At 33.5% G+C, this 22864-nt stretch overlaps 2 protein-coding genes across 2 annotated transcripts in view; one reads left to right on the forward strand and one right to left on the reverse strand.

Moving 5' to 3' along the window:
* kl-2 (dynein heavy chain 2, axonemal kl-2) overlaps positions 1 to 22864 on the forward strand; it is a 79252-nt gene that overhangs the window by 3407 nt on the left and 52981 nt on the right. The window contains exons 3-20 of the mRNA XM_085960232.1: positions 306 to 587; positions 790 to 1384; positions 4422 to 4626; positions 4735 to 4872; positions 4954 to 5100; positions 5896 to 6015; positions 6394 to 6485; positions 6581 to 6656; positions 6761 to 6886; positions 15316 to 15414; positions 15952 to 16191; positions 16314 to 16428; positions 16513 to 16758; positions 16867 to 17063; positions 17685 to 17964; positions 18823 to 18977; positions 20111 to 20286; positions 20402 to 20569. Coding sequence (XP_085816358.1) covers positions 306 to 587; positions 790 to 1384; positions 4422 to 4626; positions 4735 to 4872; positions 4954 to 5100; positions 5896 to 6015; positions 6394 to 6485; positions 6581 to 6656; positions 6761 to 6886; positions 15316 to 15414; positions 15952 to 16191; positions 16314 to 16428; positions 16513 to 16758; positions 16867 to 17063; positions 17685 to 17964; positions 18823 to 18977; positions 20111 to 20286; positions 20402 to 20569 — 3457 coding nt within the window. The remainder of the gene's footprint in view (positions 1 to 305; positions 588 to 789; positions 1385 to 4421; positions 4627 to 4734; positions 4873 to 4953; positions 5101 to 5895; positions 6016 to 6393; positions 6486 to 6580; positions 6657 to 6760; positions 6887 to 15315; positions 15415 to 15951; positions 16192 to 16313; positions 16429 to 16512; positions 16759 to 16866; positions 17064 to 17684; positions 17965 to 18822; positions 18978 to 20110; positions 20287 to 20401; positions 20570 to 22864) is intronic.
* mh (DNA-dependent metalloprotease SPRTN) lies at positions 9059 to 13584 on the reverse strand. Its single transcript, XM_085960231.1, has 3 exons — positions 13073 to 13584; positions 11450 to 11684; positions 9059 to 10476 (listed from the first exon to the last, which is right to left on the reverse strand). The coding sequence occupies exons 1-3, from the start codon at positions 13339 to 13341 to the stop codon at positions 9307 to 9309; spliced, it is 1674 nt and encodes a 557-aa protein (XP_085816357.1). The 5' UTR covers positions 13342 to 13584; the 3' UTR covers positions 9059 to 9306.

Consider the following 22864-nt stretch of genomic DNA (forward strand, 5'->3'; position numbering starts at 1 on the left):
GAATTATTTTTGTTTTCCTACTTCTATTTTGTTTGTCTTCTTACATAAAAAAAATCATATTTTTTTGGAATTTGTCTGTTTTTACACTGATTTTAAGATTTTTACAGGTTTTTTTTTAAAATTTCCCGATTTCTGGAAATCTCGAATCTCGAGATTGAGATTTTCTCGGGAAATACCCAACTCTAAGTGTACGTACTTATTAATCATTGAATATATTTTCCACTACATAATTGTTTAATAATATCATACTCAAATGTAAACTATGACATATTTTTTCTTTTATTAAATAGATATTTTTCCAATAGGTGTAAAAAGTGAATTTTGTACACACCTGCACACGTTTCTGGCGAAATCAACCGATCTTCATTACAAGATGCTCGGACTGACGAAGATATACATACCTCGCGAGGGATTGAATCTTTCGGTAGAAGAGGCCAGCAGTAACAGAGATCTTGTGAAACGTTTAGAGAGCGTGGTGGTGCACTGGACCCATCAGATGAAGTCTTGCATTGAGGATCATGACACGGCTGAAACCCAAAGGGAACTCGTTTGCCCTCCGGATGAATATGAGTTTTGGGTTTATAGATGTATGTAATACTGAATTGATATCTCCGTCAGATGACCAGTTAACTTAAAATATTTTTTATAATCTAGATTTGCACATTTAGGATTTCTCTTGTTTTTTAATATCACTGTATATCAAGATATTCTGATAAAATTGAATCGACCATTTAATTTTCAGACAAAAAACATAGCTTTGGATCTTACATTGTGGTTTATATTTTTCAGATGAGAATTTGAATAGTGTCATTTACCAAATTAAGAATGACTCGGTAAAACACATCAGCAAAATCCTTACTAATACTCATTCATCATACATAAAACAATTTCAAAAGCTCTGCGATCAACTCACCGAGTGCATGGTGGAAGCAAAGTCTAACATAGAATATCTCCAGATAATTGTAGAGCCATGCATGGCTATGGACGCTGCGAACGATTTGAATGAGTTGCCCCAATATATATCTAAAATCTTAAATACATTCAGATATATTTGGCTTCAATCACCATACTATAACACACCTTCTAGATTGACAAATCTTTGCAACTCTTTAAGTAACCAAGTGATACTGCAGTGTTCGGAATCTATTGATTTGAAAGCATTATTCAGTGGCAAAACAAGAGCGGCAATGGAGGAGTTCAGAAAATGTATTGAGTGTTGCAAAACGTACCGAGAAATTTATGATTCTGTCGCTGAAGCACATAATGAACTTGCGCCCGGCTCCTGGAATCTTGATACCACGATTATATTCAACTATATTGATTCATTTGTGCAAAGATGCGTTGACATGTTAGAAGTCTGCAATTGCATGATACTCTTTGGAAGGTGAGCTACTTATTTATGTGAATAGTGAAGACTCCTTACTAAGTGATTATTTAGAGAATAACTTAATGAAAGTAAAGAGTATATATAATGGCAAAAATCTCTATAGCCAACGCTTATATAACATTTACCTTGATTTGTAAATATATCATTTAACTATGAGAATTTATTAGCCATTAAAATGTAATGAGCAGTAGAAGATATACTATTTACATGCAATTAAACAGTGAATTGCAGCCTTTCGACAGGGAACACAAAAACTGTTCTGTGTCTAAAGCAAATACGCCGATGTCACAAATACTATTCCAGTTGTATGGTGAGGTAAGCGTTTGCCCAAAAGCCTTTTGTCTAGTTTATACATGTTTATTTTTTGTACGTTTTGGGAGGTCTTTGTAGCTCGGTAGATAAAATGGCTGTCAGAGGAGCTGTGGCATGAGTGGCATGATGTTCGATCCTACAGATGTAGTGTAAAACAATTTTATTCTTCTTCTTATTGTGCCATTCCCTAGCGGAGGTCGGCCACCATCAAGGCGATCTTATCTTTGTCGTCTGCTACCCGGAACAGTTCGGTGGAGCTGCACTCATACCAATCACGGAGGTTCTTAAGCCACGGAATGCGGCGCCGTCTTCTGCTACGCTTCCCATTGATCTTTCATTGAATGACAAGTTGGGGAATGCTGTATTTTTGTCCTCTCATAATGTGGCTGAGATATTGTAGTTTCCTGGTTTTGATACTACATAGAACTTCTCGGTCCTTACCCATTCGATTGAGAACTTCAACATTTGTCACCCGGTCAGTCCAAGGAATTTTGAGGATGCGTCTATACAGCCACATCTCGAAAGCTTCAAGTCTCCGTGACATATCTTGGTTTAGCGTCCATACTTCCATACCATAGAAAAGAATTGAGAGCACATAACAACGTACCATACGCAGTCTCAGACCTAGGTTAAGATCTCGATTGCTAAGGAGGCGTCTCATTTTGAGAAAGGCGCTCCTTGCGATCTCAATTCTAGTTTTTATTTCCTGAGACTGGTCCCATTTGTCATTGACCCATGTACCTAAATATTTATAATGGGTCACACGTTCGATTGGTTCGCTGTTAATGACAAGATTTGTGTTGGTGTGTGGTGTCGCTGTTTTTGATACTAGTAATAGTTTTGTTTTCTTGAGGTTCATTTTTAAACCATAAGAATTACTGACCTCATTAACCTTTTCTACCAGTTGATGTTAACTATTAGCAATCAGCACAGTATCATCGGCATATCGTATATTGTTAATATGTTTGCCATTAACCATAATACCCACTGATTCACCTTGTAAGGCTTCCTTGAAAATAGCTTCCGAGTACATGTTAAATGGCAAAGGTGACAATATACACCACTGTCTTACACTGTGACGAATTTTTACCTCTCCACTGATTTCGTTTTCAATCTTAATATTCGCTGTTTGATTCCAATATAAGTCAGCTATCAGTTGAATGTCTCTTGCATCGATGCCTTTCTCCTGTAAGAGTTCGAGAAATTTAGGATGCCTAACAGTATCGAAGGATTTCTCGTAATCGATGAAACACATATCAACATTAACATCTAGGCATCTTTGCACTAGAACATTCAAGCTGAAAAGTGCTTCGCGAGTGCTCAAACCACTTCTGAAGCCAAATTGTGTGTCATCCATGTCTTCTTCGCATTTTCGAAAAATTCTATTATGGATGATTTTTAATAAAACTTTTAACATGTGGCTCATCAAACTGATTGTTCTAAACTCGCTGCACTCCTTTGCATTCGCCTTTTTTGGTAGTGATGAATGTCGATTTCAACCAATCATCGGGAATTATGCCCGTTTCATAAATTTTATTAAACAAATCAAAGAGAATTTCTAATCGATCTTCTTCTAATAATTTTATCATTTCGTTGTAAATATTATCAGGGCCGACAGCTTTACCATTTTTAGAATTTCGTATTGCGTTTATTATTTCTGCCCTATTTATGCATGGGGCTTGGTCACATTCATTAAAAGTATAGCCAATAGGTCCCCTATCATCATCAAACAGATTTTCAATATATGTCTTCCAACGAGTCAGCTTCTTTTCTATATCTAATATAATACGCCCATCTTCGTCTTTCAAGATAGTTGTAGAGGTTCCTTTTGTCATTCCCAATGTTTCCTTTATCTTCTTGTGCATATTAAAGGAATCGTATTTTCGTTGGAGACTTTCAATTTCTTTGCATTGGTCGGACATCCATTCTTCTTTAGCTGTACGAATTTTACTTTTTATGGTATTATGAATTCTCCTATATTGAGTTTCATTTTTATTTTTCCATTTTCTTCTTACGTCCATTAAAGATAGAATCTCATCTCATTCATTTTTGCTTCTTAGCTGTTTTTATTCTTATTATTTATCTTATTTTATGTTCTAATTGATTATTAGATATGGAGTAGAACACATCTTTTATCCTGTCCCACTTGTCTGTTATGTCAGAGGATGTAATGACTGAAGTTTTTATTTGTTCTATTTCTGTGTTCAGTGCACTTTTTACTTGTTGTTTGACTTCGGGATCCTTCAGTTGATTAATGTCAACACGTTGGGTTTCGCGTGGTTCCCTCAGTAATCTTTTCAAATTTTTCATCAAATCAATCAAATCAAATTTTTACTGTAGCTACAACAGGATTGTGGTCAGATGAGATGTCAGTACCTGGATAAGTTTTAGTAGATGTTACGCTATTTCTGTAACGATTGCGAATTAATAATATATATAGTCTATTTGATTTCTTACAATGTCATTGCCATCATCTTGTGGGGATTTCCATGTATACAATCGCCTTGCTGGAAGTTTGAATAATGTGTTACAAACAACCATACTCTGTTCCTGGCAAAATTGTAGTAATAGCAATTTTATTAGATGAATAAAAACGGTCAATATTTTGCTATCTTGCAATTTTTCTGCTCATCATCCCACATGACATTGCCTTCATTTGCCATAGTGTGCAACCGATTGTATGTAGTGTGGAGTTTATTAAATATGTTTTGTTTCATTATAGAATTGACGAGATTGAAGAGATACCGATTCCACGTTTTGGAGGTACAAAAGGTGAAGATTTTGAAAAGATTTGTGAAAAAGTTGAGAGATCATTTCGATACGCTTTGCTGGAAATTGAAAAAGCTCAGGATAGTATTCTCGATGTGCAAGCGACAAGCTGGTATGCCAATGTAATAGAATTTAACGCTACCACAAAGCACATTGAGGTAAAAACGCTCTTTTAGTTATGGATCAATAATTTACAGATTTATTTTATTATCTTAATACCTAATTAAGTATTATCGTAATAATAATGCATTCAATTATATTTATAGGTACTTATTGAAAACCTTATTTCATCGATTTTCGAAACAATCAATAACGTTGAGGAAGGTGTACAAGTATTATGTTCAATGTATAATTATTCTAAAAGAATAAATCTACACAGAATTTTTCAACAAAAAACATCAGAGGTAAACTCATTCCATTATTGGCATTGTCAATAATATATTGGAAGAAATTTTGGTGCGGCTTATAAACATATTGTTTTGCAGGTGTGGACTATGTTCAGTAAAGAAATCGGGTATATAAAACAAGAACTCGTCGCCGAGAGAAGTCGTTTCCCAGCCAGCATGCCATCGTACTCCGGTCGAGCTCTCATGGCTCACATGCGAGATAATCGATTGATTTACCTCAAGAAGGTAATATCTATTATTAAATTTCTCATATCATTACATTTGTACACTGCCGGCTATTTTCTTGCGAAATCCACATATTCAACTAATAAATTCATGCTCAACTAAATTCTGTACTGGTCACTCTATTAGTATTTTTTATAGTAAAGTCTAATTATTAATAAAAGAAGATATAATTCTATGAGTCACAATTATTTTTTAAAAACCATGTCAAATGAAATAAAAGCGATAATCATGTTTTTTATATTCACTAACCCGTAAAAATATTTAACTATGCACATAGTTACATATTTAGTTTTTTGATTCACTGACAAATTAGATCTCTGATTCATAAATTATTGCGATCCCAATAGACCGAGACTTTTTAAAAACTATTTTTTTTTGTAAAAAGTCCCGGTTTTTACACTTAAAATATTACTGCGTTAGAAGTAGTCTATTATGTTCATAAAATGTGCTGAGAATTAATCCAATTTATTTTATGTTCACATTTCATTGTAAATCATACATTCATTATCGGCTCTTCAATCCATTTCCAGATTCCATCGCAGGCATAATAAAATTACAAAAACTTGACTTAAGAACTCTATGCTTGCACTCAAAAAAGAAAGCGATCCAATGAATATTTGTCCCAGCACAAAAATGATGAAATCAAAATATTTTGAGTTTAGTAGATGCAAAATCGAAACCCATAACTATGATATTGTAAATTTTACAGTTATACATGCTTGTTTTGCCAGTGGGTTATGGATCATTTCGTGACTAGTTTAATAGCCATGACAATTTTCTTTTACTAATGTTTAGGTAATGCACTCGGCAGCCTGGATGTTGCCTTGCAGTAATGCAGAAGATATGTTGAAACAACAGAAAAAACTCATGCAGGCCATCGAGATATTGATTGAGAATATGTGGAGTAGCTGGACGGTAAATATTCATTTTCATAGGATAGGTTCCATTATTTAAAATCAACTCTAAATATTGTTATGAGTGGGATAACTTGACATAAACAGGTTCATTTGATTTTAAATGGATTTGATAGTGTGTACCATTTTTGCCAATTGAAAATTATGCAAGGGCCCCGGAGACTACGTGCTAAGAATAAGACAATAGCCGTCATAGCGAACTGTTTACAATATGTAATATTTGAAATATAATTGACACGGTCCTTTCTTTTTCGGGGTGAAAGAGGATAATATGTTGATCGAAATTGTTGAAAGGGAAACAGGTGTAGTATGTAGTGTAAACGTGCTTTTTAAAAATTTATACAATTATGTTGCTTAAAATTTTTACCAATACTTTCAGCGTACAGAAAATGCAGATATTATTCTGCGACTGGATAAATCACTTCTTTGTGAAAGTTCTCACCAGGAATTGATAGAATGCAATATTGACAGGTAGGCGTCTTATTAATTTACTGAGATGATTAATGTGCTATTACTCGATATGCATTTAGTTGTATGTAATTTGTTTTGTGACATGATTTCCACAGGATAGTCATGAAAACATGCTGTGAGGCTCGTCATTGGCAATACATTGATTGGGAGATACCACCACATTTCACAAAGGTGGGTTTAGACTAGTTTAGAGTAATATTCAACGATAACTATTCATTAGCTGCATAGATGATTACCAAATTAAGCAATGGATTAATATTTTTATATTTTTACAGCTTTATTCAAAATTGGCCGATATAAGATACACATATGAGAATATGTTAATTTTGATCCAGGGATACAATAGAATATTGATATCGCTTTCAAATGATGAGAGGAAGCTCTTCAAGCCATTAATAAATGTGAGTAAAATTATACTGTAAAGCAGTGATACACATTTTTATCAATAAGGCCAATTGATGCATCTAATTACAAAAACCACGATGGCCGCGTGGCTTAAACGCCGGCCTATTGAGTCGAGGGTCCCAGGTTCGAATCCTTGTTTGTTATTGCTTTTCAATTTGTGTATGAGTCAGAGTATGGACCTAATAGGTTGAGCAAGTGGCTGACATCCATTTCTCGTAAAAATAAAAATCTGTTAATACAAACCTCCACTCTGTGGAGGCCCATATGATCCTACTAGGATCGGACATGGTCAAAAGAAAAGAAAGAATTAGTAAATTACACTTTGGGCGTTAAGTGCAACCGGTTAGTTTTAATGTTACGCGTGGGCTAGACGGCAGCTAAATAGTTTGTAAAGCAAAATAGTTTGTACAAACTACTTTTACAGCGCTCTTCGGTTTGCGTGAGCTACAGTTTTACCGTCCATACACACATGCTTCTCGATACAAACCGTTTTGCGCAGGTAAGCTTGTGGTAAAACACGAGCGTCTAGCCGGCGCTTTAGTTGTGTTTTTCTATCTATTTTATTTCAAATTGTATATTATCTATGGTCGCTAAGGCTGACAGTGTTCACATTAGTCTGTTGTATCGTGTTCTGTCACACGGCCCCCCCTCCCACTCGTTCTTAAACCTTATTTACAATGCGGCAAAATTTTATTATAAATAGTAAGGCACTAAATATATTTTTCATTATATAGTAGATATTCTGATTAGGCATATAAGTATAATAATATAATATGTAGTAGGCACAAAATACAAATGGATATGTAGCAGTGGCGAGGGGTGAAGGTAGACTGTTAAGATTCGAGATAATTAGTGTACACTTATCTTTGTCAGTAATACTTATTTGTTTTCATTGAACTAAGAATACAAATCAGTCATGGTTTGTTTTTAAAATTCAATTAAATCATGCCTAAACCAAACCAATGCCATGGGCGATCCGATAAAAATAGTGGACACTTTTTCAGTCATACTTATTTGTTTTTGTTGAATTAAGAATACATATTACAGCTGATGGTGTTGGTTAGTTTTATAAAATTCATTAAGCCCTGCCTACCTAAACCATGATAGATAAAAAATATTCTTCTATCTATAATATATCTAAAATTATGTATGGTTTAATAGTATAATTTTAGATATTTTCTAGATAAATGAATATTTTTTGATGATTATCTACCATGGCTTGGATTAGGCAGGATTTAACTGAATTTTAAAAACTAACGAACACTGCCTACACATTGTAGTTTAGTTCAATGAAACCAAATATGTTTGACTGACAAACTCTAGTGTGCATTATTTATGTCAGATCTTAACAGCCTACCTCCACCCTTCGCCACTGCTATGCAGTCGAGTACCTACTATTGTTTGCAATTCTGTGATCCTAGTAGATTTTTCGATTCTAAAATCCTGGAATTGAAAATGTTTGAATCTTAAATTCGTTTTTATACAAAAAAAAAAAAACATGCTCTCGCCAAAAGTAAATAAGTGAAATACAGGATTACAGTATTTGAAAAACATTAAGCATAATAACATAACTTTGTATTTATCATATTTTAAGTTAGAGGACAGTCCTTATTTCTATACCAGAGCCGTATTACCCTATGTTCAAAATGAACACTTTCGGGAAAATGCAATTTAAGATGTTTCATTTTAAAGTATTTACAGCTTTATTATTTTAAGAATTTCGGGTTTCTATTATGAATATTTCTATACACAAAAAGTGAGTTGAACCTAACGTATTAACATATACATATAATAATTTAGGTACAAAATCTACTTTACTCATTTTCGCAAATTTGGACTTGGGACACTTCGGCCCTAGGTACAGATTTTATTTTCGAAAACCGCTTTCGTCCATTATTCAGTAATATGTACAAGATTTCCATTGTAAAAAAAAGTCTTCAAAATTTATCTAAGGAAGAGGCAGCTTAGAAAGACTGACAGAAAGTTCTCGAAGATGTACCTATATTCATTTCGAGGATGCTAAGTCAGAACGGCCGTTTTGATGAAAATGGGTTGTTAGATTGCTTAAAATGTCATCTTTTGTGCTCCAAAAATGCATCCGCAATAGTTAGTCTATGGTGGAAGTTACAGCTATGTTTTGTTAGTTAGTGAAAAATGTATATGAAATCGATAAAGCTTTTATTTTATATTGCTCTCCTGGTTTGGCACTCGTGTGATTTTTACCTAATTTAGCTTATCTGTCAACATTTTGACGAATATTTTTTTTTGCTTGAAAAATATAATGGTAATGGTACCTTCAAATAGAACATTATAATTTTATGTAAAAATATAAAAAATATAATAAAATGTATCACAATAATTAATTTTGCTAACATAGGACATGTTTTCCCACAGTCCTCGCATACACATTTTGTTATTATATAAGGCAGTTATCCAAATGTTCATTCATTTCCCTCTCCTCAAACAAGGTGTAGCAACACGGGCAAGGGATTTTAGTGCCGGAGGCGTTATACTCATCCGACTCATCAAAGTTGTCCAATAATAAATCGAGATCGGTGTCATCACTGCATGATGGCATATCATTACTTTCATTTTTAAATGTACTATTCAAACACTCTTCCAAATGATCTTCTGTACTATTTGCATTAATCACTTTATTACATATAGGGCAGTTATGAAACTTTTCAATGGGTTTTGTCACTTCGATGCCAGTTAAATTAATTACCGCATTCTCAGACACCAGCGGTGACTTGAATTCATTATTCCAGGTTAAGTCAATGACGTTGGATGTTTTTTGAAAATCATTATCGGTGAATTCTTTAGTTAACAAACACCCGTCGAGGTGAGTGTTAATATTCTTCATCAAAACGGGAGCATCACATATCGGACACTTAGATAAAGACTGATCATCTTTTTGATTTGTCATTCGGTTGTCATTTTCGCATAACTTACTAATGGCACTATCCGTGATGGCACTTTCTCCGTACAGATCATATAAAATCTTTTTGCAATCATTCAATTTGTCAATAGGAATAGGGTTTTTAACAGGGGCACTAGTTATTGTTTCTCTATCTCTCGACGCATCGGTTTTAAAGCTATCGGCAGACTTTAGAATTTTACGTGGATTCATATCAGTATCTTCATCAGAGCCTCTCTTTCTATTATCAGAATACTTATTCAACCAATGGTTGCGCACTGCGTCACGCACATTATTTGATGACGGTTCGATCGATGTATTCGATTTTGCATCAATACTTGGCATTTTAGGAATGCTATTCAATTTAACACCGCTTTCCTTGCTACTAGAGGGGTAGTTCGAAAGTTTTTTGGGAGAATCAAAATAGTCTCTGATATCTTTGCTGACAGGTTTAGTAGGAGATTTTGATGCCGTCATTTTGGTTTTTTTATTTTTTTCTGGCTCTTTTATTTTAAGAAACTGTCCCCCGCACAAATGTTGATGCCTCGCCCACCAATAATCCGAGGGGCCAGGCGCTCTGTTGCATGTTCTTCGCACCATTCCAAAAAAGGGTTTATGGCTTTGACATGGGCCATTACATCGCCACCAGTGGGTTTGATAGAAATGGACCTGAAATTCGCCATTCAAATTATTTTTATATTACTATGGTTACTAATTATAAAACACTTATTATGTAATAAAAACAGGTTACAATGCTTACATACCTATTTCAAATAGCGAGTTGTGAATGAAACACAGATTGTATTTATTTGCATCATGTGAGAATACCTTACATGCAGAGCTTACTAAACGTACATGGTGTGTTGTGGAGGGCGTTAGTGTGCCAAGAAAATGCCGGGCACCTCAATACACCACGTTGCTTTTAGTGAGTTTTGTGCTTTAAATTTGTGAAAAGTAAATGTAGGTAAGCCATAATGGCTGTAGCTAGCGTGTGCAAAGTTAATGCAGAGTTTAGAACCATATAAAGATTCATGTGTCTATGGAGTACTTCCAGTACGCAATATAGTAAGAAAGATGCCAGAAATCAAACTCTCGAGATCCTTTTTTACAGGAGTTCCAGAAAGTGAAAAATTACTGATGTAATTAAGTATTTAGTTGCTGTCTATATCCAACAACTGATTTAATTGTTTGTAGAGGCTCTAATATTCCACTGGCTTAGTCCTCAAACTATTGGACCTAATAGTAGTTAGTTTTCATCTAGATTTTGACCCAACCATAGTGAAATGCTGGACTTCAGCTAATTCAACTGCCATTTTAAAAATAGATGCAGTTATCTCTAAATTAGTCAACATTATGAATTATCAGACAATTTTTTCCGAATAATGGTTGTTAGCCAGTTTTCCACTCTCTAAATAAAATACACGCTGTAAAAACAATGTATGGATTTGCAGATGTGGCATTCCCATCTGCAGCCCATAGCTTTTACGCTCTGCAACTACTACACGGTGATCGAAATTTTTTTTGAAATGCTATGTGATAAAATTAATTCTATGAATTATTTCAAACTCTTTTGGAAACAGGGGAATTGGTTGATGCATGATGATGATGACACAAAGAATAAAATTACTAAGTGTGAACTAACCTCTTCGACAAAAGTGTGATAGACAGTAATATTAATATTGGCGGCGCGGTTGATGCGGTACATGTGCTCGTGGAAATCGGGTCCGTGGCCATCTCTATCCCTGTTGCTTTTTGTGACAAACAAATAAGCGTGAATCATTTCGTGCAGAAGAGTTTCGATGAAATCCTTCCTGGGTCTCAATTTCAAAAGCGGTTCACTCAGTGCTATATCACAGAAGCCACCCCTTCCTTCATATCTATGGAAAGAAAACGATATGAAATGTTAAAATGTATTATTTTGACAATCTCAGAAACATAAGTACTTACATATTACTTAAAAAGATCTTAGAAAAAAAAGTTAGACAAATTCACATCTTGAGTACTGTATGCCTTAAGCCAGTGGTTTCCAAACTTTATGTTACTACACCCCATATAGCTCAGCACACTGTGCGCCAAGTTTTACGTAAAATGATTATTTGTTTTTAAATAATATTCGACACAATTTTTTTTTATTATTTCGATACATTTTTTATGCGATTTTTGGTTTTCGCCGGCCGCAGGTGTTCACCGCGGCGCTGATAGAAAGATTTCATCAGCCCGGACATCTGTCGCTCTTGCACGCTCTTCGTAAGCTTAACCGTATTCGTTTTGCTTTCAGATTAGTCAATTACTTAGTCGTACATGTAACAATAATAAATTAGTCATCAAAAGGTTCAAATAGACTATATGACGATCGGGCACATATATGCTAAGAGCGTTTTAGTATCTATGATCAAATCTATGCCATTCCAACATATTATACATACATATTGTATGACAGCTATGACATCCTATTTACACTCTGTGACACAGGACGCCAACATAAGAAACGGGTTTTTCGACATATATATGACCGATCGTCATAGAGTGTATTTGAAGCATTATCAGTGAGTTCGTCTGTTGTAACACAGTCCATAGGAAAATAAATATATGGCACTGAATGACAAGTTAAAGGTAGATCTTCCCTGCTGGTCACCGGTGACCCACATGGCGATCAATGTGTTGAATGTGATAAAGCACTCACCCAGATAGTGAAAGATGTAATTTTGAATCCCATTCGGTCTAACATTTTATTAAGATTATTAGGTAAGTATCTACATTGCTGAGGTTTTTCAAAATTATGTATTTTCAACAATAAAGAATCTAAAATTCTTTACTATTCTTTTACAAATATTGTGTATATTAATATATTCAATATTGAATAAAAAAATCGAAACACCGAATTAAAAATATGAATGTTTAAGTACCAATATTTTTGTATTCAATTTCTGAGCTGTCACTCCATGGATACAGTCGACAAATTCGACATTGAACATGTCACGCTTGGTAAAGAAACCCATAAATTATGATAATATTAATAGAAACTAGACTACTTTTGAAAACGTCATGGCTTCCGGTTCTTCAGCAGAATTCAATGTCCAATCTAGCATCCTTGGTCTTAATTAATATTGTAAATAATGACATTCTTATTCTGAGCAAAGCTCGTTACCATTTTTTTCAAACTAACAGTATACTACACCACATTATCTCTTGGAAATGGCCAGAAATGTGTAAAGGGGAAGAAAGATGACAGTCCAAAAATCAAATACAAAAAAGTTATCAACACCTGCAGATTCCAGCACACGAATACATTCTTTTACTCCAGCGCACCACTACACTCGCGAGACTATTCCAAAAGAATTGTTTGTCGAACTGCATGAACAATGCGTGTATATTGGGGTTCGGGTCAGTTAGCTCCCATGTCGGACTGCTCAAATTTCCAATTTTCTGTTTAATTTTTTCCGGTGTCTTATAATCATTGCCTTTGTTATAAGAATTTCTGTTGTATTGTTCTTGTAATTGTTGCGCCAGAACATAGTCTTTGTCGTAATGCATTCTACTATACTTCTATACACCTTGGCAAGTTTCCAGCAGCTGACAATTTTTATATAGATGTCAGTAGTATGGAAGTATAACTTATAAAGTGAATTATTGAGAACTTGGTTACTTAGTGAGGTCGTTATCGATAAAACAATTGGTAAACAATATTGATAAAAAAATTGGTAAACCACAACGTCGATAAAGATAAATGAACTTCAAATTTAATGTATTTCTATATTCTAATGTCAAACTGTGACCATAGACTATAGAAAGTGACAGTTACAGCTGTGAGCTGATGTAGTTTCAGATTGCCAGTATAGCCGTGAACTTTACCTCAAAATATTTTTCTTTGACTAATTATTATTTTAGATTAGAACATAATAATTAATTTTTTTAATTTAGCCAATAAAAAAAATATACAAAATACCTACATAAAGACTATATTTGAACAGCACTATTATCTATATCAGTGGCAAATGACAGATCGCATTGTATAAAAAATAGCAGGTAAATACTCTTGAAGAATAAGCATAATGTCTTAACTTAAATATACAATTGGACACGTCGGTTTTTAGGATTTATACGTCACATATAATATTATCGCACTAGCCTCATCAGGTGGCGGGAGAAGCCACGGTGCGAACCTCTGATTTTGATCGATTTACAATGTATGAGATCACTGAAGCGTGAGAATACCTGATCTCATCAGAGTAATCTGTTGTCAATTTGTGCACAAAGAATAAAACTAAGTAACACAGTAACCAAAAAATCATTTCTACCTACAAAAATGGCTGTGCCAAATAAGTAACAAAAACTTGGTGGAGCTTGTATTAGTACTTCTGGCAGACAGTTTCAAAATTAGTGTACCGAAATGTATGGCGTAATTGAAAAACGTGATAAAACTATATATTGTGTGCAGTGTTCTATGAGTAATATCTACCTAGAACAACATATTTTTTAATAGGATTTTTAAAAACCATTGTTTCTCCATGAAAAGCTGCTCGGCACGTCAGACAGTTGAAAAATAATATGAAAATTTTGGCACGCCTATGTAAAAACGTTTGCCAACCCTGATATATATAATAGTTTGTGTTATTACCTTTTAGCAATCTTAAAAAAATCATAGGTACTCACAGTCCTACAAACTTATCCAATGAAAGGTCAAAAATGGAACTATGAACTACCATATGGACGCCATTTCTGTCCCGTTGCGAGTCTTGATTGGGTAGTTTTTGACAGTGGCCCCCCCATCCATTCTTTAGATAAGTTTGTAGGCCTGTACGTATTATAAATTATTTATGTCTGGTTTGCCACAATTTATTTATTTTTATGGTAATGATAATGGTTTGGATAACGGTGTCACATCGTAAGTGTTATCTCAATTAGGTAAGTATTTAGCACTTACTTATTTTAAATAGGAGTATAACCAGGGCTCGAAATGGAACGGAACGCACCGGAGCGCCGTTCCGGCTCATGAAATTTGTAAAATTATCGCTCCGTCTCGTGAAAAAAATATGTTGACCGTCTGAGCTAGATAGGCCATAGAATAGAAAATCTGATACACTTATTTTTATAAAAATATACATACGATTTGATGACTATGTAAATATCTTCAGAAAGTTTGTCGAGCGCTCCGGTACGTAAACTTTTGCATTTCGAGCGCTGAGTATAACAATAATTTTTTTTTTTTTTTTTTTTTTTTTTTCCGACCATGTCCGATCCTAATAGGATCATATGGGCCTCCACAGAGTAGAGGTTTTTTGTATTAACAGATTTTTTTTACGAGAAATGGATGTCAGCCACTTGCTCAACCTATTAGGTCCATACCCTGACTCACACACATATTGAAAAACAATATGTGTACTTGCCAGACCCAGGATTCGAACCTGGGACCCACGGCATGATAGTCCAACGCTTATGCCGCGCGGCCACCGTGGGATAATAATAATGATCTTTAAATACAAATTAAAAACCTCAATTTAATTTTAGACCTGCTTGAAAACAATAAAACCCGGACTAAAAAAATTACAATGGACATCTCCAAACCTGGATGCATACACAATAAACTGTAAGAAGAACATTAAAGAGGTTTGGAATTTTATCTACTTTACCTAGGTGCCTGCCTATTGAACCAATAATACCTAATACGAGACTTTTACTCGATCAAACATTTTTTCTATCTTAATACTTTGGACGCGGAAGACGCACACGGCGCGTAATGACCAGGCGGCCGATCGATGTAATTAACGTGCATTTTAAAGGGGGCAATTAAAATCTCATTATCTCTTCAGCAGCGAAAGCGTTAATTTTGAATTAGGTAGGTATCTATTATTTTTAAATTGTAATTTAGTCACCAATCTTAGTGAGATATTGTAAAAAAATCAAATTAACGTTTATGCTTTTAAGAATTGCATTTAGGCTTCCATAAGGTGGAACAGACATCTTTTAAAGGAATGGTTGTTAGTCGTTTAAAAAAATCATTGGGTCGGAAAATAAAAAGATTATAAAATTGAATGGAGCTATTCTGTTTAATATATTTAAATGTGAGCATTTCCAGGAAACTTAAAGTAGAGGTGATATCTGCATATTGTTATTAAATGAACGTTGAATGCTTTCTGTCTACAGCTTCAGGATTTCTTGGATTGCTACAAATTGTGTAATCAGCATATTGTGATGTTACTTGAAAATATTTGTGATACTCCTTTGCTTGAGTTCAAAATATTCAACGTTTTTGATTTAGAGGATTTGAAAATTGAATTAAAACGTATTTGGGATACCACAATTGTAAAGTTATTGGAAATGTACAAACAAATAGTCACATATCTCATAATCATCTATGAAGGTTTCGAGAATTACATAGAAGAGGTATGTTTTCAAAAGTCCTATGTAATTATTTGGATATTATATAGGTACAAAGTACTAATAAACCATAATAATGTTTTCTTTGATCATTCCAAACAATAATTTTTTATTACCTTTATTTACAGGTTCCAGTTTATTGGGTAAATTATGTGTCAAAATACGATATGTTACTGGAAAATGCATTTCTTTTAAATGTTAAAACGTCTATGCAAAACATGCTTTCCAATGTTAGCGGGGATGGTTTGTATTTATTTACGTTTATTGATATTTTTTATGTATATTTTTTATAAATGGAATTAAACATTCAAATATGTGTCTTTTTAGGAACGGTGGCTCCACAGCCTTTGTTGAACATGAAAACAGTCTTGGAAAATTCAGAAATCTGTTACGTACCGTCACATGCAGACGTGCTCACAACACTTTCAAGCATCTTGTCCAGCTTGGTTGGATTGATGCATGAAATTCCTCGGTTGCTTAAGAAATTTGGTCTACCCACCGATTTCAAGAACTTTGGTGTCATAATTGCAAATGACAGTGAGTGCCAAAATCTCAATGATCTCATTATTGAAGGTATGGGAATTAAATAATATTATTTTAACAATTTTTTAAATAAATCAATCAATGGGGTATGATAATACTTCTTTTTATAAATTACAATGTCTGTTTCGTATTTTTTAGAGACCGAAAATGCACTGGAAATGGTTTTAATTGATACTAAATCGTGGGATTCATTCAAACATATATGGGAAGTATCTAAAGATGAATTTTTAGATAATTATGTACTTCATAACCCTACAGCTCGAGATTTTGATAAAGATATAACACGTTATGGGGATCTTGGAAATGATGTCCAAATGCAGGATAATATCTCTCAGGTATGTAAACTTATAGTCTGAAATAAACAATCATTATTCTCTTCGTTTTCTCCACCAGGAAGTCACATACAGTTTGTCATTATAATCTTAGATTTTCCAAGAAAATAAACTTAAGATGCGCACGGGTCTTCCGTATACATAGTTACAATTTTAAGAACACTATTTTGAAGTCAATGACAGACGAGCAAAATAAATGAAAATAACATTGCAGTCTATTAAATGTGCGGTTCCTTAAAATAATGAAGAACATTTTTCAAAGCATGAGAAAGATGTCTTGGAAGCTTTTAGAAGTGTGGCCATATTCTGACCATTTGGAAGACTATTAATTATTAATTGTGGAAATAATACTTTTACAAACGCAATTTACATTTTCCTTAGTAAGTAATGGTAAAAAAAGATGATGTGATTAGGTGCCGACCAACTTTATAGGGAGACTATAGGCATTCTTTTTCTATTAATATACATGAGGCTTGTTCCTAAATAAATTATGGATGCCAGCATAGAGTAGAGTTCATCCTTGGATGGGCTTTCCACCTAGTAAATAATAATTAGTACCCGGTTCAATAATATTAGGTAGGTACTGAATTGTGTGTCAATCTGTGAATATATTTCAATTAACAGGTTCACTTTATCATTTTAAACTATCTGAGTCTAAAAGTATCTGTCGACGAGCATTGCGGAGAGTGGCAAACTAAATTTGAAAATAAACTGAAAGGCATGACGCAGAAAAATATAAACGCTGTTTATAAATATATCAAGACGAGTAGCGAAGCGGCCATGCGGCATCCCAGCAACTTGGTCGAATTTCAAGAGCTGATTGAATCATACGAAAAGCTTTGTTCTGAAATATTACAAACCGAGAAAAGGATTTCAACAATGAAGGATCAGATGGATGTGTTGGGTGAATAGATAATAATAATTAATTATCGACAATTTATTTTTTCATTAACAACAAGAAATACTGCCATTATTTTTACCTGCGTCGACAAATTGTCTCAGTCACTATGATGAGATTAATTATTGCAAGTTATGTAACAATAAAATTAATCAATCATAATATCTTATGATGGTTTCGGTGATACGATGATTGAGTTCCATATTATTGGTTCTATATACTGGGTTACATGATGCTGTTAGTTTCAAAATTGATAACCTACAATTTAAAATAATCGCAAAATACCGTCAAGCACATTTTCGACAGCAAAGAGAATATTTTCTTTTTGCAAACATTACAAGCTGTTTGCAAGACGTGTTACAAAAAATAGCAAAAGAAAATGTCCTTAACGTCATTAAAATTAATAAAAATTCAAGTATAAAGTTAGTCATGTAATATAAAGAATGGCGGCTGATGAATATAAACGACTTTGCTATCAACCTCTGGTTTAATTCTATTGAACTAAAAAATAGAGCTAGATTTAATATTTTATGAATATACATATGATAGAAAAGTATATACAGAATCAGGATCAAAATAAATATTTAAAAAAAAAATGGAAAATGTAGATTACCGACTTTGAAACTAATGGCTTCAAAATTTAGTAATCTCAGAATTGTAGTGAAACCAAATTGGTTCTATAAGTAAATTCACGCTTATTCCTCTACCTACCGTGTGTGGAAATATAGTTTTTAATCACATATTTTACATTATTATTAGAATATAGGTACTCGTAGACACAATTTTTTTGATACAATAAACTTATTATTATGAAAATGGTCATTTCAATATCCATTCCTGAAATCCTGATAAATCTCTCATCAGTGAAATATGAAGTAGAACCAATTCAAGATATGCTAGACGATGTGGAAAATGTGTCAACCTTATGGAATGAATATTTGCTGAAATTGGATGAGATGAAGAGATCACTCGATACAGACATAGAATACTTTAAAGCCGATTATTTGGACCAATCTGAAGTGAGTAGTAGCTATGATTTTTATCATGTTAATACATCATCACTCCACTATAAGATTTTTTAATCTTAATTTTTTATCGACTAGATTCTTATTATGGATTTCTGGTATGATTTTCGAGTTGGGGTAATATATCCATTGGATTGATTTATTTTCTAAAGGCATGAATAAAGTTTTTTAATCATATTAACTATTTTTAGTAATTTTATGTGTTATATGGGTTAAATGTCTGCCACAAAATCAACGATATGCCGCTTAGCGAGATGTCACACGTCTGATTACTGACACACCATCGACAGACGTCTCCCAAAATATTTAAATTGTAAATAGTGACGGTATGTGCAATAATTAATGCTTAGCAATCGGATTTCAAAGTGAATCAAAAAAAAAATACTTTGATGTCATGTCACAAAATATTGTATTACATTCGTGTAGCCTCTCAAGACATAGCAATGCCTATTGAGGAGAGTAAAACAACATTTTTGTGATAACTGGTAGCAATTCAAAATGCCACTGAACTGAAATGGGGTGACAATATTATCTACTTAGCAGTTTCAATACCACTTTAGGGGGAAGGATTTGATAGAATATGTAATATTAAGTAAATCCTAGGTACGTTATCTTATCGTTCCTATGACACGTATCGAAACATGAATTATAGGTGTTAAATGCAATTTGTAGATGCTTCTTTCAAAACTGTTAAAAGTTATAAAATATGCATCCCTTGCATATGAACAAAAATGTTTGGTGATTTCAGAAATTTTGATAAGATATTTAAAACGAAGAAAGGGTCCAAATGATAAATTTCAGAGAACATAAATTAATGTGATTGTGTAGTTTTAAATGCTCACTCTGTAAGTACCTACACAATAAGTCGATGTAAAGTTTGAGGTTCTGCCTCAGCTACTTAGGTAGGTAAAGCGGTAAACTTTTGAGTGGACTGTGCTTCTTCTCCACGGTGGAAGTGACCACTGAGCACTGATTTTTTTTACTGTTTGTAGAGAGATGTAAAACTAAAACAAAGTTTTCATCTGATGTTCTCGTAGACGGTTGAGGATACATTCCACGGAGCGAAACTGTATCCATTTTTGAAAAAATAATTGCAATTATTTCTAATAACTAATTTTATATCATAGAAATTTTGTAAAATTGCTGAAGATCTACTAGAAAACTTCATAAGCAAAATACCAAAGGCCGCAGATATGAATTCCGAATCCGCTTTTGCTATACTCGACGCCATTAAAAAGCAAGTGGAAGAAATGAGACAGATGGAGCAGAAAATTAGAGAAGGCTTATCGAGTTTCAAAATAAAGTGAGTGTCCATCTATTTGACCTCAAAAAAAATATTGCCGTAAGTATATTATTTTGTGTAATCAATAATGAACATAATATAATATTCCTACATACATATTGTGTAATTCTTATAGTCTGCCTGTTAATGAACACCTGACAGCAATAGAAAAAGAATTGGCGATACTGGAAGAAGTTTGGGAGATGGTGGCGAAATGGGAAGTCGCTTGGGAGTCTTATAGAACTTGCTCTTTTTGGACATTGGAAACGGATGACATTGAAGACACCGTCCAAACATTGTTTAGGTAGGTACTGGTGGCATGCGGTCCATAGACGCTGTAGATATGGAGCATCCCCAGAAATAGTCGATAAAGAAGTATGAATTGCCCATCTAATGATACTATATATGTGTCGCCTATTTCCAAAATTCACCTTGTTCATTTTGTTTTGTTTTGAGATATTCACAAAAAACGAGTATGGAACCTTTACATATGAAAAAAAACCATTTTTTTCTTAGGCCATTGGACGGGTGCTTTTAATATTTTGACTACAGAGCTTTTCCAATCAAACACTCAAAATTTTTGTGGAACATGATATACTTTCCCGTATTGAGCGAATGTTTCAAAATACTCACTATGGTACAATGGAAAAGATGATACTTGAAAATTGCCACCAGACGGACAAGATGCATTTCGAAATCGGATGATATTTTTCAACCGTTATACTGACTGCAAAAGACTAGATTTGGAAATATTTATAGAACACGTGGGTGCCACTTTGAATAAGGAATAAAATTGCATATTTTTATGTAGTTCATTTTTGGTCAAAATTGGATAAGATGATTTTTGGTAATGAGTGACTCATATTTATTGTAGATTTAAAAAATATAATGGCAACTCATGGCAATATTTTTATATCATATATTTATATTAATTAATTATTAACTCAGTCTAAAACTGGAAGATTTAGTATTTATTTTGGAGATACATTTTGTAACATTATGGGAATATTATTATTATTATTACGTATTTATAATGTGGATATTATATAACATTATTTTTTCATATTGTGGTATAATATGTTATGTATATGAGTGGTTAAGTTTTAGTTCTCTTCGATTTACCCTTTGGTTTGACAAATAGATACCTTGTTTATAAGTTGATAATTTCATTGTGAAAAAGATTCATTGTGAAGTTGCAATATGTAATAATGAAGCATTTATTTATTGGTAGTAATTTGATTATATGCCTAACATTTGTAATTATAATATATTTTATCTGTCAAGTATATGTAGGTACCTACCGACTACTTACTATATTTGAAATTTGGGATTGTATTCCTTAGATTTCGAGATTACAGTGGAATCTTGAATTTGCCTGCCTGAAATTCACATTTGCCACGGCTGCAGTGAATGATGCCGAGTTGTAGGCGATCTGATACTTTTTTAAAATTTCAGCTAGGGTAGTGGGCAATGACGTAACATACTCGGCCGGTTGTGATTGGTGATACAAGAAAATGTTATGGGGTATATTGGGGCCTAAAAAGCTACATTACTAGCATTGATGATAATATGTACAAGACGAAACCTTCAAATCAAATTATAACGTTGAAAACGTTTTATATGAACATGCTAAAAATATACACCAAATCAATTTGAATGATTTTTTTTTATATTTTTCTTTACCCCTCATTTAGATTCTTCTGTTATTTATGTTGTTTTTGTTGTAAAATCGGGGTATCACTGTATTATTATTGAATTGCGGAATTTTGATATTAAAGATTTCATTCCTTTATTCTCGTTGCCTATTTAAAAACTATGTAGGTAGTGAAGACCTGTGTACCATATAGTGAAATAAACAATAGTCTAGGTATTTTGTATGTAGGTGTTTACTTAAGATTATGATACATATATAACTGCAATGTACCTTGATTCACATGCATGAAAACTGTGATGTAGGTTGTATGCATCTACAACAGGGCTGTTGGTAATCCGACGGCCATGTTAAAAAGAAGATCAATCCGAGGGCCGCATCTAGAATAATAAATATATTAAACGATTGCTTTCACAAGTAAATTTTCTCCTTTATGAAGTCTGCCAGTATAAAAAGTGCTTAAAATAAACAGGGCTTAAAATTTCTCCACAGGCCGTATGTATGTTTTGGACAACTCTGATCTATTACATGATAACTTGGTATAATAATAATATACTATAATACTATAATGATATCAAAAATTATGTGAAATTTCTTGCTTTTGACAGGTTTCATCAAACTCCAGCATGCCTATTCTAACATATCACTTAACATTAAAAAAAAGCTAATTGTGATAAATATATCACATTTATAACTTTACGTATTCTGACGGTTAATTATGTAAAAAAGTTAACGGTCTAACGATATATTTTAACTGCGCCTGTGTTGGGAGTGAGAACGAGACAGAGTATGTAAATGTTACATATTGAGAATTGAGATGCAAGATGTTTCGAAAAATAATAACGTCAATATTACCGTGTCCGGCTGACATAACTAGTAAAATTGTAGGTTATGTTGACTGTTTGAGGTTTAAAGGTTAAATTGCGCAGTTCGACGTTCGGGAACCAA

The sequence above is a fragment of the Rhyacophila brunnea genome, unplaced genomic scaffold (assembly GCF_057557595.1).
Source record: "Rhyacophila brunnea isolate RB1 unplaced genomic scaffold, BYU_Rbru_1.0 scaffold_11, whole genome shotgun sequence".
NCBI classification, from domain to species: Eukaryota; Metazoa; Arthropoda; class Insecta; order Trichoptera; family Rhyacophilidae; genus Rhyacophila; species Rhyacophila brunnea.